This window comes from Astatotilapia calliptera, chromosome 19 (genome assembly GCF_964374335.1).
Source record: "Astatotilapia calliptera chromosome 19, fAstCal68.1, whole genome shotgun sequence".
Lineage (NCBI taxonomy): Eukaryota > Metazoa > Chordata > Actinopteri > Cichliformes > Cichlidae > Astatotilapia > Astatotilapia calliptera.
This window is the reverse complement of record NC_137440.1, coordinates 21257805-21275789: the sequence shown is the minus strand read 5'-3', so window position 1 is coordinate 21275789 and position 17985 is coordinate 21257805. Positions and strand designations below refer to the sequence as shown.

At 38.6% G+C, this 17985-nt stretch overlaps 1 protein-coding gene across 1 annotated transcript in view; it reads right to left on the bottom strand.

The window, feature by feature from the left end:
* stag1a (STAG1 cohesin complex component a) overlaps nt 1–17985 on the bottom strand; it is a 38924-nt gene that overhangs the window by 9940 nt on the left and 10999 nt on the right. Inside the window, exons 2-12 of the mRNA XM_026151215.2 lie at nt 3544–3738; nt 2943–3063; nt 2581–2736; nt 2331–2427; nt 2168–2244; nt 1721–1925; nt 1225–1376; nt 1031–1104; nt 816–939; nt 540–638; nt 297–376 (exon numbers count right to left, since the gene is read on the bottom strand). Of these exons, the coding sequence (XP_026007000.1) occupies nt 297–376; nt 540–638; nt 816–939; nt 1031–1104; nt 1225–1376; nt 1721–1925; nt 2168–2244; nt 2331–2427; nt 2581–2736; nt 2943–3063; nt 3544–3572 (1214 nt within the window). The 5' untranslated portion in view covers nt 3573–3738. The remainder of the gene's footprint in view (nt 1–296; nt 377–539; nt 639–815; nt 940–1030; nt 1105–1224; nt 1377–1720; nt 1926–2167; nt 2245–2330; nt 2428–2580; nt 2737–2942; nt 3064–3543; nt 3739–17985) is intronic.

The following is a 17985-nucleotide window of genomic DNA, read 5'->3' as shown; positions in this document are numbered from 1 at the left end:
TAATTAAAAATTAACAAAATATTGCATATAAAAAGAAGTCAAAGGAATTAGCAATCAAAAACTATTAAACTAGTTCACAGTAAACTACCAAATCTATTTGTGAGTGTGACTGAGATCCTCTCCTCAGCTAAAGTAACCCAGGAACTGAGTGTTCAGTACATGATAATCCTCGTCTTAAGCATGTGATGATAGCCAAAATATAATCTTATGCTAAAATGCTGACCAGAATCTAAAAAGAAAAAAAGAGTTTCATATGTAGGCATGCAAAAATACAGAGAAAGATCAAAGCTACTCACTGCAGAATGAGTGTGACCAATCTAATGGCCTCTACAGCCACGTCATACTCCTTATCCAGTGTCATTGATACTATTCGGTCCTGCCAAAACAGATAAAGTTGAGCAGAGAAACAACTGCAGAGAACTAGAATAAATAAGGAGAAACAAAAGAGAATTCAGAAAACTAAAAAAAAAATCTAAACACTGCCCATGTCTACTGTGGAGCTATAAGAAAGCAGCCTCAGTTCTCGCTGCTAGCGTTACCTTGAAGCGGTTAGTGAAAAGCTCTAGTTTGGGGAACAGTTCTCGGTTTGTGTACAGGTTCTGCAGAGCCTTCAGGCACTTCAGACGCACTTCTCCTTGCTAGAAAAAAAAACAAATAAATTGGTTCAAGCAGGCCAAACATCTTAAATAAAATCCTGCTGTGGTGGACTACACATCTACCATTCTGTATCTGTGAAAATATCATTCATCCCCTTACATTAAATCCAGTGGTAAATATCAGCCAAGGGTTGTACAAAAACTCCTAAATTTGCTTACTCTATCATGTAGAGTCCAACCAACATATTTTAGGTAACTATCATTAAGAAATGCGTCGCTGTACATCTTCATCCACACGCCGATTTCCTCAATACAGATGGCCCGAATTTCAGCGATCGCATCCCTACAAAGTAAGAAAAACAGAATCACCAAAATACTTTCAATATTGCTCTTAAATCCTCATCACTAAGGAAGGGAACATTTAGAGTGTGTACCTGTAACGATGCACAAAGATGCCCTTGAAGATGGAGTTCATCATGTTCTCTATTTCATCTTGGTTTTCCTGGAGCTGTACAAGAAAGACTCTAAGTTAAACACTCGGATTTACAGCTAAGTAGTACCACACAACCACCTATGATAATCTGAGACACTTAAAAAGTAAATCCTGTGATATCGAACCCAAACGCACCTCCTTCCTCTTCTGTAGCAGCAGTTCCAGCTTCTCGTTGGCACGTTTGCCAGCTATCTTGTTCCTCTCAGCCTCGTACTGTCTCTGGGTGTTGTCCTGGTGAATGCTCAGGTTCAGCGCTACATTTACCAGTGCTGTCATCAGCTTCATTGCTATGGAGAGATAACAGCATTCAAAACCTTTAGACATTTCGTCCTAGGAAATACACTTTCAATCTACCTAACAAAAGTGTGCACAAGTCCAGATTAAGCTGTGCAATGTCAAGCAGCAGAAAGTTAATAAATAACTGTTAGTACAAGACACAAAACAGACCTCGACGCAGCAAATTATTAGTTGTTTTTCTGTCTTTATCACCACAACGAGCTTATTTTGATCGGTGTTAAGCAAACGTAATTATTATCTCCCACTGTAATATTACTTGTGTTATCAGCCCATGTGGAGGTATTTTTGGAACAATTACTGCTTGCAGTTCAAACAAATATCATGTTGTTGGTACCCGCCAACGTGGAGGTGTGCCTGAAGGCTCGCACTTGAGAGTCAGACAGTCCAGTGAGGAGGGAGATCACAGTGTCCATCATGTACTCGTCATAGATGATGCTATACTGACACTGGCGGATCAAAACGCTGATAAATTCGCAGAAGTTGTAACGGAACTTTTTCCACATAGGTCCTGGCATGGTGAGAGGATAATCCCCACTATCCTGTTGAAAAAAGACAAAAACAAATAACAGACAGATTACAGTTATTTTAACTTCTTGTTCTTTATTTTTTTTGCTCAACTGAAACACGATACAACAATAAACTGATTTGAGCTGTCAGTTCGATATCATCAAATTTGTCCACACGTCTTCAACAGAGTGTAATATATGTGCATAACTAAATAATAGCACGCTCACAACTATTTAAATCATGTTAATTTCTGCTTATTTTAGCAGACAATTACCTCATCAAACTCCTCGGTCATCTTACGGATGATCTCTGCATTCTGCATGTTCCTGAACATCTCAATCCTCACGGTGCCTGGTTACAACAAAAAACAGCAGATTTGGTAGTCTTGTCTATAATGCATGCACACAGGATGACAGATTTAAGTAAAACACGCCTACCTTTGCAACCTGAGCACTGGATGAAAAAATTGATCAGGTCTAGCAGCGCCAAGTCTCTGTCCTGTTTATATGACTCAATCCACTCATCCACTACTGACTGTATACAGAAAATAATAATCAAATGACAAAGACAGTGAGAAACATAAATTTACAAAGCTTCAAACAGATATAATACATTATAATATCTGATTACATACTTAAATATTTTATTTAAACTGGTGCTTATGAAATCAAACCTGTGTTCACTGACCTGCATGGCACTCTTTCCCAATTTGACCACTTCAAATAGAGTGACTGGGTCTCCCCCATCTCCGTTATGTTGAGCCACACCGTTGGCTTTCCCTCGCCCTCTGGCCACACTCATAGTCTTGTCTGTTGGCGACTTCCGTGGCTTCTTATTGGATGTCTGAAATCAGGGAAATGTCAGTTAAAGAAACCGTTGTATGTACACCCATCCCCAAACACAGACTTGCACACAATGGGAAATATAACAGCTTCTTCCTACACCACCCATCACACACTTCAAAACCACCAGACAAAATCAGAGACATGCATTGTCTGTTAACCAGATTTTTTTCCACAAGTTTCCCCTTTCTTAACAAACTCTTGTACCGGTGCTTGTTTGCCAGGTCTCCCTCTCTTCTTTTTTCCTTTCATCTCTGGATCTTCCATCTCACTTATGCTCATACTTATTCCCACAGTGTCTGTTGCCCCAGACTCATTGGATGAGTCCCTGAAAGAGCAAATCACAAATGCATTTCATTCATTAGCGTTTAATGATTGTATTCATTAGTCAAATTAAATATTCAATTCCACTGACAGGCAAACAAATGAATTGGGTGAGTTAAAAACAAACAAAAAAAACCCACTAATGCATATGTCACTTTGAGTTTAGAACACTATAAAGGTCAATCAAAAACATGTCTTCCCAAAGATCGTTTTAAAGTAGCATCCAGTCCTACAAATATCTTTCATCAGCTACAGGAAACAAACCTTTAAGGCCAAATGTGATAAAACATGGAATCTAAAAGAAATCATTATTCACTTCCAGGCCAGGTAGCCTAAAAAAAATCTAAAACAATTACTCTTGTATTCTTTTAAATTAGCCTGATTCTGGATGAGTGGATGATGAATGGATAAAATAACCAATTAAAAAAACAAATTTAATGCTGGATTGTTGCCAAACTGACAGTTGCCCTTTATAAAAACTCACTGCAGGACAGGGAGCTCTGAGGTGATCATCCTGGTCAGTAGGGGGACTGATGACCCGTGCAATTCTTCTTATGGGTCTCTTCAGGTGTGACGGAGGTGGTACAATATGACAAAACTGGTTGGAGGGAAGGGGGGTGATCTGGAAGGTCAGAGAGGAGAGGCTCCAGGACGGACTGAAGTTAACTTTCTTCAGCTCCTGAAAAGAAAGAGAGATTTATTATGGTTATAGTTATAATACAGATTTGATAACCTGTTAACCAGTAACCGCTATTAATGACAGACATTCTGGTGTAGATATAGAAATACATATATGCAACATTCAGGCATTATTCAAGGGTAGCTCTCACAATACTGATGAGGTCCTAAAGTGATTGCTTCATTCAGTTATGATTCATTAAATAGAACCGGGATCTAAATGGTTTGAATATTAAATCACTGAATACTTTTATACGATGTCTAAGTGTTCATTGTCCAAAGAGAGTCAACTATAAAATGTCACTGAATCCTGAGAGAGGCTGTTCAATCACTTGCTGTGGAAAATGAGCTGTCAGTGTGGAAACGGGGAGAGGAAGACACCAACTGGTCAACTTGAGAACAACAACAGCAAAATCTCAAGTTGGGTGGAAAAGATTTGTACACAGTGCTGTTGTCAAACAATTTAACCACAACCCACTGACACTTAAAGAATGAGCATTTCATTAATTTAGTGGACATCTTCTACTGACTTAAGAAAAGCTCAGCTCAAAACTTTATAAACTCCTAAATTCTGTGAGTTGTGTTAAAAACACTGCAGAAACATGATGTATTACCCTCTAGTTAAAGAAAAATGGTCTTTTGACAAAAGCTGGGGAAAGTATGATGTCAAATAAAATATGGCAGAAATTGGAAAAAAAAAACCTCTGGGATTCAGTGAATGATGGAGATAAACAAATAATCCAAAAATGCTTTTCATTTCATTTTCATGAGCTGACAGCTAAGCTAGATCCTCATTCAGAAGAAAGGCAGCTAAGTGAATTATAACATTATTTGTTGACCTGTTCATATGCTAATGAGAGCAAAGAGCAGAGGGTGAGCAATACCACTGTCAACCTGAAGAGGCAGTATGATCCACAAAGTCCTCTGCCCAGCATCTATCTCCAGACTGCCTGACTGTGTTTAAACTGGGAAAAGTGGGTTGAGAAAAATCAACTGACACTCATTTAAGTCACAGCTCAGTTCCAATCTAGTTCAGTTAATCTACAGAGTGTTTTAGTGATCTATTTTCCTTAGAGTGTGTGTGAACGCATACATGTGTGTTTGAAAGTAGGTCTGGGCAACAGTAGGGGGCAGGCTAAGAGAGTGTGTATTTAAATACTGTCTTCCACACAGTGTTTGTACTGTGGAATAGCATGGGCAGGAGAGCCCCCTTTTTCCCCATGATGAACTACACACGCATACACACACACACTGATCTGAACAAACTGTACAATTGCAAGAAACAGACCAGCTGATTTAGATCAGCCAAATAAGGATTTTAATAACTAAATAAGGATAATGTGTAACCCTCCAAGTAGCTTAATTAGCTGCAAAATATAATACACATAGTAACACTTCAAAAGACAGCAGTGAGCAAAGCCTTTTAACAGCTGGGAATTTACATGCACATTTGCATGCACATAAGCTTTTAATTGATTCTGGCCTTCTGCGTTCCTGCTGCACAGGCGCAGAACAGCAAAACAAAAGAAGCCTAATTCTGTTCATATCATTGTGCATATAAATTACCTGAACGTTTTTTTGCACGCAAACGCTGAAAAAAATCTAGATAAGCAAATCCTGTAAAAGTAAATTTATAATTAATGTGCAAAAGTCAGATGCTGCATGCAAATACAAAAAAGGAGTACTTATAAACTTACAAAATAGTAAATGTTTCCTCTCCATAGATTTAAATAGCATAAAATGATTTAAATTAATATGTATTCGATATACTTGCATGCACATAAGCTTTCAACTGATAGAATGGAATAGTATAAAATGATCTGTATTCATGTGTACGCGCTGTAATGGGGCAGCTGTACCTCAGAAGGTAGCGCAGGTCATCTACTGAACGGAAGGTCAGTGGTTCAATCCCTGTCCAGTCTGCAAATATCCTTGGACTAGATACTAAACCCAGTTGTTCTCCCATGCAGCCAATGAATGTGTGTGAATGAGGTATGTTGTGTAAAGTACTTTAAGTGCTCTGGGAGAGTAGAAAAGCACTACATAAGGATCAATACACTTACCATGTGAATTTCTGTCTATGCGGACAGCAACAGATATGTGATTTTCAATGTTTTAACAGTTAATTGCTGAATTTTCAGAAACAGATTGCACGTAATTGCCAACTTGACCCTATTCAATTGCTGATGTCATACTAACTCCATCTTATGGCAACATTTATGACAGTGTTGGTATGTACGACAACTCAACATCAAAAAAGAACTTAAGAGTACGACTTTATCTTGTTATATACTTTGCAGGTGAAAATAAATACATGTTATATGAATACTCAGCATATCACTAAATGTTAAAAATCACATTATATTGTGAGTATTGTAAGTATTGTGATAACCTCATGTCATGGGCTGTCTGGCGATCTCCACCTATAATCTTTAGCATTAGGTATGAAGTGCTTGAAGGTTTCAAGTGGAATAATGCAAAAAATAAGCTGTGAGCAAAATAAAAACGGAACCCCACCATTTATGGGCATGTGTGAGGTGTATGACAGTAAATCTGACGGTAATTGACAGGGCACTGACCAAAGACGGCGGCGTTAATGAGTTGTTATTTAATTTAGCGCAATCATCTTGAGTGACTTTAATTTGCAGATTAATCTCAATACAACACTTCACATCATTCAGAGTGCCAGCTGAAGCTGAAAATAATCAAAACGCTGATGTGCACCGCAAAGGCTATTTTTCACTTGAGACTTGTAATCAGTGGAACTAAATATAGCTTATTATTACTAAGGGATCACAAAATGTAGCGAGGTAACAGCTCTGCAGCCACATCCAGACTGACAGAGCATAGAAGAAAGAAGGCAGGACTGCTCTTATGTAACTTCACCGCTGCCCCACCCAACAACTCTCCCCTCTAGAGTCGGAGACGCCAACCCCACCTCCACCTCAGTCCCTCTGAATTTCACAGACTGTTATGTCTCAGCTGTTAGTTCTTCTTCTTCTTTTTTTTTTCCAAACCCCAACATGCTTTTCCTTCCCTTTCATCATCAGATTATCTTCCTCCGAAGGGACAGAAGCCAACTTCATTTGAATCAATCCTCTTGTCATGTTTTTTCTCAGTGAGCTATACAGTCAGGAAGAGGAAAAGGGTGTGTGTGTGTGTGTGTGTGTGTGTGTGTGTGTGTGTGTGTGTGTGTGTTACTGAGAGCTGGGAGCCTGCCTGACCCACTATCGACCAACAACTAAATAATCCTCAATGCACATTTGCTCCTCAATTTCTCTGCACTCTGTCTCTCACACCCGCACAAACACAGATGCACCCAAGAGTGCAGACACTTCAACAGTAGACTATGAATAATTTGCAGCGAGTCTCCTCAACTACTCTGTTTTGGAGGACGCGAAAGAAGCTGCCAACAGCATCCCGCCCTCTCTCTCTCTCCTGAAATCCACTTAGACAATAAATGTATAAATGTACGCAGCATGAACTGTTATGAGTATTTTTTCCATTGCAGGCTAACTACAGGGAGATAGTGGCACTGATTAGTCCCATGACGCTTGGTGTTCTGCAAACACCACTTAGCCACCACATTATAACCAGCTGCCTGATAAGGTCCTCTGTGGGGGTGTTGCAAACCATATGAAGATGTTGCCAAGGGGATTTTTTTTTTTTTTTGAGGTGAAGCTTAAACGGATTTAAGTCATTTACTCATTAAATGATTGTCCTTGCTTGGAATAGACTTGGTAGTTACTAGCCACTTCAAATCGACCTGCAATTCTGACCCAGCCATAACAGCCATGCAAGATAACAGTGACGTCTCCTTTCAAAATGCATTACGTATGAACAGCTTTGTTTTGATCTGTTGAGCATATATTAAACAGCTTCCAAAAATGGGGAAACTAGACATTTACAAATTTTCTAGGAGACCTTAAGTATTAGTGGTAAACTGGAAGATCATGGAATGGAAAAGTGGCCAGATTTCCATTGCAGGACATCAGGACAGGTGAGAGGTGGTGCAAGGTCTACAGGACTGGACAGTACACATGACAATGAAAACCTTAAATTGTAACCCCCCAACAACTGGGAACAAATTGTTGCCAATTTTTTACTGTTCTTTTTTTGCATTAAACATAGTTCTTGTAATGAACTTTTGTAAGTATTTCCACACAATAACTTAAATATTACAATGTCTGACAATACTTTTATTGAGGTTTTCAAAGTTGCTGCTTAGAAGTACCGAACAACCCTTACAGAGCTCCTGGACAAGGTGGTGGTCACCCTATAAGAATATGCTAGTTTAAAAACAATAAAAATTGACGTCATGGCAAACATGAACATCACGTATAATTATCGTAGAAGGAAAATAATAACAAAAACAAACAAAACAAAACTACACACATGTAACATATTCAGGATGTAAGTAAAGCCGCTAAAACCATAAAGTAAAGACTTCTACTCCAGAGACAATTATGGTCTGTTAAGTGACTTTATCCTCAGTGTGTGCGCAACACTGTGTGTGTGTGTGTGCAACACTGTGTGTGTGTGTGTGCAACACTGTGTGTGTGTGTGTGTGTGTAACACTGTGTGTGTGTGTGTGTGTGTGTGTGAACTTATGAGTGAGTGTGAGACAGAAAGACAACGAGCGAGCATCTGAGAACCACTTAACATGCATGACATGTTCTCTAGGAGGCAGGCCGGCGTTGCTATAGCAACTAGTGTGGGTCATAAGCCCGGCGGTGATGGCATATTTGATTGGCTGCGTGGAGACAGGAGGGACCATAGTTAAGAGGGGAGAGCAGAATAGAACGGGACCAGTTACATATCCAGTGAGTGCTCCATGAAATCTGATTTAAAGACTATTTCAGCACTCTTCCAGTGTTGGTTAAAGTTGTTCTGATATTAGCCTCTCCCTCCCTGGGACATCTACTTTGAAGTACCCTCGCACACATAAAATAAGCTTGACGTCTCCTTCCTCATGGGCAGCTTTCAGTCTCATTCATAATGCAGCAAAGACTTGGGCAAACGATTAAAAGTTTATTTTTGCACAGAGCAGACCACGCTGTAAATATGTGGATGTGGAAACCACAGCATGGCCTTACAATTCCTTATTAATAAAACTTTTAGGTTGATTTGGTGAGACTGCAATTTAAATGATTGGAAAAAATGCATGTGAAAAAAAACAATACAGCATATTTCTGACATCTAACTGGGTTTTTTGTATGATCTCGGTGCCTGAAGCCATACACCCTCTCCGAAGCACTCATGCATGTAAACGGCTCAAGTTGAGCCGTTTTCTCTGATAAGGCGCAGATAAACTGGCTTTCTACTCTGTCCAAACTGCTTGTAAGGATGTCCCTTCCACCTTACCAATATGAGATTAGCAGGATCTGTGTCCCACTGTTTCTGTAACTTACAAAAACAGACGATTTGCACAAAAAAAAGAACATAAAACACAACTACACCAAGTATAACAGATGCACAATTTAACCAGAAAACGTACAGCCCATCTAGCGAGTGATGGGCTGAAATCATATTAGTATAATTTATAGAGTAATAAATCAATTCCAGTGCCAGAGACTACTACAGCGAGGAAAACCTTGACAGAGAAGCATCAATAAAGCTTCACAAAGCAGTTTTCTCCAAACTAATGTTTTTCGAGGTCACTTTTTACCTGCCTGTTGGGAAAGATTTTTATTTTTAATTAACACTTTTACTATGACCAATGTTACATAACATCAGAAGAGTGTCTTATGAAATACCATGACAACAGAAAACTTATTATGTTCTTTGAAGAATTAACCTTTACATATTTTTCAGGTGAAATGTGGTTCAGTTCGACATCTGACAGCAGTAAAAATATCATAAATGTCATTCTTTTAGAATGAAATTCGATTACCTTTCCCCCAAATACACAAAAACGGAAAAGATTAAAACATTTTATACTGTCGTAAAAGGTGCTACAAATTTTTGTACAGTCAGCCTGTTCCAGGCTAAATTTGTATCTACTCAGACGGACTTTAAAGTTACTAGTTTGGGTCAAATCAAGAACAATCCTGAAACTGTACAGGTCATGCCTGTGTGTCTTTTTTAATGGGACCGTGTTGCTAGAGTTCAACTGACTGTGTCTCCACATCTGGCCAGGTTTCTACGGGGACAGGGACCAATTGGTCTTTGGGAATCTTTAAACAATAAAATGGTAAAACAACATAGGAGTGATCATACATGATGCACACAAGGAACAGATGGTGTTCTCACACATACTCTCTGTATTAGGGTGGCACAGTGGTGCAGGGGTTGGCAGCGTTAACTCACTGTAAGAAGTTTCCTGGTTTAAATCCTGACTGGCTGTTTTTAGGTAAACTCTGCATGTTCTCTCGATGCCCGCGAGGGTTTATGAATCCATTGTTAACACTTTGAGAGCTTAGAAAGACCAGAAAAGTGCTAAACAAATGCAAGAACTGTTAGCGCCTGCAGTGGATAACCAAATAAGCAAATAAGAATCTATTTATTCTGAGATCACTGACATTAAAACAGGATTTATAAAGAGGTTTTTGGGTGGGTGTCATAATATAATAAAGGCACTACAGCTGCCATTACACTGAGTGCGAGAAACACGTGTCCAGGACATACACGCACAGAAATTTTCCAACCACTGCTATGATTGCATAGATCACTTTTTAATGAATTGTTTTTAAGTGTGTTTTGTGTTTTCAGTGTCAATTAATGTTAGCTAATGCTAGTATTGCTCATTACAGATAATCAAAATGAGGATTTTTATATGAGGCAGAAGTGAGAGTAGTGTTTAACAGTTGTAATCATTACATAATAAACCCAGGCAGCTTGCCATTTTCACTTACAATATGTGAATCATTATGGCGGTTATGTTTTCATGTCTTGGGTCATATTATTACACATCAGTAGAAGATTTTCTCTAAAATCCAAAGCCAAAGCCAAACAAAGCACTCTACCTGCTCTCTGAAGTGTTTTTAAGGGTTAATCATCCATGTATTAATGTTAGATGTGCTATTTATATATTCTAAATACATCTGTAGTTTAAAATTTGGTATAGACAGTTATGAGGGAACAGTTGGCCCATGCCCAAACTGGTAAAGGCCATACCGTGAAAGCATGACATATGAACAGCATGTAAGGGTTGAGAGAGAGAGAAAACTTGTCCTTCCATTTAACTGTTTTCTCCACAGCAACATAAAAGAGTGCAAGGCCAGTCTCTGTGTAGCTGGTAATGATTTGTAATAACTTGTTACAATGATCACTCAGCAGTGTGGATGTCAGCACTTTTACCACCTGCGTATAAAATTTCCACACAAATGAAATGTAAATGTTAAATAAGTTCACATAAAATAGCTAAAAGAAAAAGTGCTTCCACTTATCACACAGATAAACATCTGGTAGGAATCCTCCAGGGCTTAAAAGTAAAGGAAGCCAATGATGTGTCAGAAAATGCAGTTCCTCAAAAGGCCACTTGAGGCTTCAATGCGAGTCAACCCAGATGTTACAACAGAAATATGGCACTATTTTGCTCCATATATTAATTTGAGAAGCACTCACACTTCTCTAAATACAAAGGTTCTTTTCTGTTATGCACCAACTGTTCTATGATAATGATTTTCTCCGTTGCTCCTTTAAAGTATTTTCATAGAACCAAAAAAAAAAAAAGTTTTTCTTTACACTTTTAATTGTTTATGGGCCTTTAAAACCGTTTTTAACAGTTGGGTTCATCATTGCTTTTACCTCAACTGAGAGAGTCTAAATATTTCTCCAAAAACTTAAAGAAGCGTTACATACACCTTACTGCCACGGTGGTCCCTGCTGGGAGATTCTTCTGGCAGCTAAAACCTGCACTGTGTCTGCTATAATTGGCCATTATCTCCAGAGACATAATGTGACAAGTTTCCAACACTCTAGGCTACAATGAGACTTAAAAAGCAAGACTGGATTCCTACTACTAACATCAGGATGAAAGAAATAAAGGCTGGCTTGTCAGGCACTGCTCACTGCTCGTGAGCTGTGAGCAGTGCCTGAATATATAATATAACCAATATAATATAGCCAATATAACCAATCCAGCCTTGCATGCTATTTCTGTCTCTATGCTCAAAAATAAATAAATAAATATATATATATGTTCATGAGACTAGTCCACAAATGAATGTCCTGGAGGATTCACATACTGCTTTAATGTGGCATGGAGAACAACTTGTTGAGTGAGCGGCCGAGGTCAATATTACAATTTCTGAGATATTTCAGGGATTGAGGTGCAGGTTATTAACACATCTCGCATCTCGCTGGGCCCACTGATGAGAGAAATATGTCAATTTCACAAATAGGATTAGCATCACTAGCAAACAAAGAAAGAACAGGTAATTTGTAGAATAGAACAGAATTTAAGTTAATTCAGTGATTAGAACAGAAAGCGATTCAAGGCATTTTGCAAGTCAATGGGGTTTAAATCTTACCTTAATTAAGATAAAACCTATAATACCCCCCCCCCCTTTTTTTTTTTTTTTAAATCTTGGTTCTGTCACTTTAAATATACAGCTGGAAGAAACAAAACAAAGTAAGTGGCTTGTCAAAGTACGAAGACATCCACAGGATTGCAGCAATGGAAAAAGTACTGTTACAGTTTATATTTTGGAGATGAGGTGAATGTTTGAATGAAGATTAGGCTGAAATTACTTTAAGGCACTGGAGCTCAACAAAATGCATTTTAAAATGGTTGTTGAGCTGACTGATTGCAATCACAATGTTTACGTTTTATGTTGACATGTGTTCACAGATTAAGCCCGGGCCATTAAATGATGTCAAACAACAATTTGAAAGGTACAGAGTATGAAATTAAGAGTTCCTCTCTGGTTACTTCCCAGCTCATGCCATTTGAATCAGTTCATAATGGCTTAATTTCTCCTGACATAATCGGTATTCCTCGTGCTTCCAAAACTACACCTGGCTGACCAACAAGTAGAAAGCTCTGCAAAAGCTTAGACATTTCTTATAACCTGTTTGTCCTTACTGATTAAAAAAATCCATTCATACTTGTACTTTCAAAAATGTACTTTCATGTACTTTTCAGTCATCTTTTAACATTTCAACTGCTATACTATTTATGAGTTAAATGTAAAACAGTTAATATGAACTATTATCAGGGCACCAGAACCTGAGTAAAATGCCTCTGCTATGGCTGTAAGAGAGCAGCAAAGGCAAGAGCATTAAAACAGAATCTTTGTGTCATTAAGCAATTTCATCCACTAATATTAGAAACAATGATATATATATATATATATATATATATATATATATATAATTCCAGCTCCATGAAATAAAAAAGCCGGACAAATGATGACCACAGACACTTCTAGATCAATTTTTAGACTCTCTTATGATGACAAGAGTGGACCAAGCCAATTAAAAAGACTCTTTTATTACCTCCGTTTTTGACCGTGGCCTTCAACGAATCAAACTCACATCTACTTCTAAACAAACAAAAGTAAAAAGGTGCATTTAACATCACTTTAATAAACAATTTAGGCGTATTTTAAGCCATAATTTCTATTAAAATAGAAACTGCTCTTCTTGAATCAATAAATGCTGTATACAAGACAAAGCCAAGACAAGACTGTCAACTATCTTGTTTAAGCCTTACAGTAGAAAATCCAGCTGAAGGAAGCAGGAGAGGAGTTTTTCTCTGTTTATATTACAGCCAAATGCTCAGCGAACACACCACTATGCAACAGGCTGACAAACAGCTTAACTTGGTTTCTTCAGTATACTATAGCAACTGATCTTCTGAGCAACCGTTACACAGAGCTCGGATTGAAATGGATTTGCTTTTACACTTCTTTCTGTTACTATGTTCAAAACTGGTCTGTACAATAATGTGGGGCATGCTGCCTTATTAAAACTGAATGGACTGTTATGTATATGCAAATTGTCAACGACTGCAAAGCACTGATCTCTACATGGCTTTCGGAATAGAGTAATTTTCTGCTCAACGACCGTTTAGCAGTTTAATTATTTTGTAAAAAAAAAAAAGAAAAAAGGATTCAATTTGGGCAAGAATGTGGCCTATAAATTCACCTCAGCGGTGATCTCTAACTGTAAACCATCATCAGTGTCTCCTCTCTGCGTGAATGTGGTCTCTACAATATACATTTGACACCACTTTTTATGACAGCAGACGCTATAAAGAGAAAGTGGCACAGTGAGGTATCTCTGCTCTTTAGTCATACGTGATTTATCCCTGAAGAGTCCTACAGCAGTGTCAAGGGTGAATGCTGGCTGCTCAAGGATATTGGTCTACTTTAGTCAGGCAGGGTTTAAATGGATTCAATTAACTTCAATCTTGGTGGACCTAGTGGCCTGAGGGATCATCCAATGATGGGAAAATGAGAGGGATCAATCCCCCAGACGGCACACCAAAGTAACACAAGCGTCCTAACATACTGAGAGCTAAGGAAATGTGATTCACAAGCTTGGCTGTATGTGTGTACACTTTTGCTAAATTAAGCAAAATGTGCATACAGCACTACGAACTGATGAAATGCTGATTTTACCAAAGGGCTATAACAAATTCCTGATGTCTGTTGAGCTGATTAAGCTGTTGCCTACAAGCACCTGAAAATATACAAGGTAGACAAATTGCCTAGATGATCTGGGACGGTGTCATAAAGCACTGCAAACATCTACAGTATGCACGTGTCAAGTATACTGCAGCAGGTGAATGTAAGACAAATAGCCTGCATCAAGTCAGACAGCTTCATTCTAAGTTGGAGAAGAGAATGAGGAAGTGCCCGTTTTCTCACAGCTGTCAGTTGCTTAATCTTGTTATTATCTTCTTATTTTTTGCTCTTTCTGATCTTTCATTCTTCTGCATCAAGTAAGACATTATCATGGAGCTGAAGTCTTTATTTTTAATCAGAAACACTAAGCAAAAACCATAATGGAAAATTTCATAAATCCTAGAGGAGAGATGACATGTGGGTAAATGAAAAACCCATTAAAATAACATTAGCGCAGATCTAGCTCACTTTGCTTCAAAGTCCACTGGACTTCGCTGAGGATACGTATATAATCATTCCAAAAACAAGCATTTTTTGAAGTGCAGATTCACTGTACAAGTAGCTGCAGTGACGAAAATCATTAATTGGCTAAGGTCATAAGACTAATGCATGCAACGATCAGTGAGAAGCTTTGAGACACAGCCCAAATGTAATTAAGAGAGAAGCACTTACAGGAACGACTTGCGTCATCTGTGAATGGCAACAAGCGGTTGTAACTGACGTACTGTATGATGGATAATTAAACAGAACGTCATATTGCCTGCAATTACAAACCACTGGAGGAAATCTGGTAAATACGAGGTGTTTTCTGTTGTACAAAACATTTTGGCGAGTGGCCAACACCCAGTCAACAGTTCAACTCTGAATAAGCTCCTCAGTTTTAAGACTTTGCAGCTGCAGGGCCAGTGAGCCCATGCAACATTATGATTAGGAAAACATGTCAGCTTTAAATATTTTAGTTAGCCCAGACCTCTTCTACTTGTCAGACCCAGCAATAGTTATTTTTTGTTACTGAAAATGCTTCAGTGAGCATCAGATAGAGGAGTCCTTCTATACCCTGGTACCTCATCGCAATAGAGCAGCTCACTGTTCATTTCTGCAAACATCCGTTACAAAGTTGGGGTTTGGGTTTGCTCAAATACTTTTGGGAAATTATAAACATCTTTTATTTCTCTTGGTATTTTCTAAATTTATGATATTATCAGATTTCAAATGAGATCTTTTTTGTGTGAGGTGCAAGTTTCTGTGATAAATACAGACCTTAAAGCCATCATCGCCTTGTAATAAGTAAAGCTAAGTCTTAATTTAATCCAGTCTGCCAGCTTCTCACACTTAAGGTGTGAAATACAAGATGAAAGTCAAGAAACAATTATGACAGAAGAAGGAGAAAGCAGATTAATACTTTATTAGCAACAGAAAGACGTGCTACTCTGCAGCAACTGTTATGTTAATAATAAAACATGAGATGAAAAATATAAAGAGAGCCAGGTTTATGTATTTTTATTGTGATTAAAAGTAGCAGTTACCACCACTAAAAATAGAACTGTGGAAGCACTGAAGTAACTGTGGCTACTTTACAACAGCTATTACTTTTCGTTTATTTCCCTTGGTATTTTCTAAATTAATCTGGCCTCAAACAGGAACCAAAAGCAGAAAACATCTATCTGTGTGAGGTGCAAAGAGAAACAAATGGTAAATGGCCTGTATTTATATAGCGCTTTACTAGTCCCTAAGGACCCCAAAGCGCTTTACATATCCAGTCATCCACCCATTCACACACACATTCACACACTGGTTCATCTTTTAAAAAGTAATGCTGCGCCTTGATTTAATATGCCAATTTGCTGGCTTTCTACAATTTAAATTACTACCTTGCACGGCATTCAAGACAACACCAGAGCGAAAGTCGAGAAACAATTATGATAGATGGAAAATAAAACAGAGAGCCACTCTTCTGGAAGTACGCTGGCAGACCAGACACAACTATGCTTGTAAAAGAAAAACAAGGAAGATAAACAAAGGATGACAACAGCAGGCAGTAACCTGCATGATCCGTACGTGCCGTACCCAATAACCAACAACAAATGTGTAGTTTCAGCAAAGCAAAAGTACAACGCGTACAAGCAACACTTTTAATTCATGTGAGCTGGCACCTAAACAGTGTGTCCTCACTAACACTCAACAGTATGCTATGAGTTTGCATTTTGAAATCAATAAATGACACCAATTTATGACTTCTCTGAGTTTAGGTACAAACAGTTAAAAACACATTTTTGTCATATTTCTGACAACATGTGTTTTCTTATTTTCATGACAGATGGTCAAATAAATTTGACAAGCACAGCACATCCTAATTTTAAAAACATTAGGCTGATGTTTGAGCCATTACTATTATCAAACAATTGTTAACAGAGGTGGGTGTGCTTGAGGTAAAACTAGTAGATTAATCAAATTTAATGAAATTTTAACCAATTTTGTAGCATTTTTGTTTTGTCCCATATGACTATACTGTTCCACAGTGTCACCAGAGGATTGGTAATCATATCTGTTATACTGTAGGACAGGTAGTGTACATTGGATTTAGAAAACTATCTTCTTCTTTTTTTTTTTTTTAAACAAATACAGCTACCTTGAGATTCTTTTGATTTACAGTGATGAATAGAAGTGTGTTTCTCACCTACTGATTTTTCTCTGCTTTTGTTCTCTCAAGGATTGTGGGAATAAGGCCCAGCATATAATCACAGTGTCAAAGAAGTAAACAAAAAGTGATTTTTTTTTATTGCTCTCAGCTGCAATAAAGACAAAAGCAGCAGCTCCCAAGCCTTTAAAACTTCTCCAGTGATGGCCAAACAGCCCCGGACTTTTAAGCTTAAACCAAAATTGGTCCCCGTGGGCCACGTCTACAAGCTGAAACGCCAGGACAATAACTGCACTTTATCATGCTGCCAGGCTCCATACATACTGAGAGCAAGGAGCCATGGCCTTATAATGCGGAACAGCCTTGAGGCCAACTGTGGCTGTCTGGTTTAACCAGATTATGATTATGTCACACGGGAGATTACCAGACATTATCCAACATAGAAAGTCATGGTCATGTTCCTGCACACACACAGAGACACAGTCACCAAGCACACACATGCACAGCCATCTGTTATTGCCACAAACTACTGTATGCTGGTTTTCTGCAGCACACAAAGATTAAACCTAGCAAAGAGGAGGGGAGGGGAAGGATGCTGTGTGAACAGCACTCGCTGATAAGATCTCTGCTGAAAAATAGATTTTCTTTCCCAATCTCCTGAGAACTACCTCTGTGAATAAAGGATAAACAGATCATAAGAAAAGAAAAAAAAAGAGGGGGGAGGGTGCATGGCAGTGGAACAGCTTAAGAGAGACAGATGAAGCAGAGAAGAGGCAATAAATGTTTCTCCCTCTGTGCGTGCAATGGCTGCCTGCTCGGTTGTAGCGGACGCAAAATGGAGCCACGAAACTGAGGACAGAGGGTGGGGGAGATCAGGGGGCAAACAGGAGGAGGGGGTAAGGTGGGAAAAAAAGGAGACAGTGTGACAGCAGTGCTGAGGGGGGAGAGGGAGGGGAGCACAGTGTCTAATTTGTTCTTCTCTCATCTGTCTGGGCACCCTCTCTCACCTTGGCCCAGATTTACAGTCTATACTTCA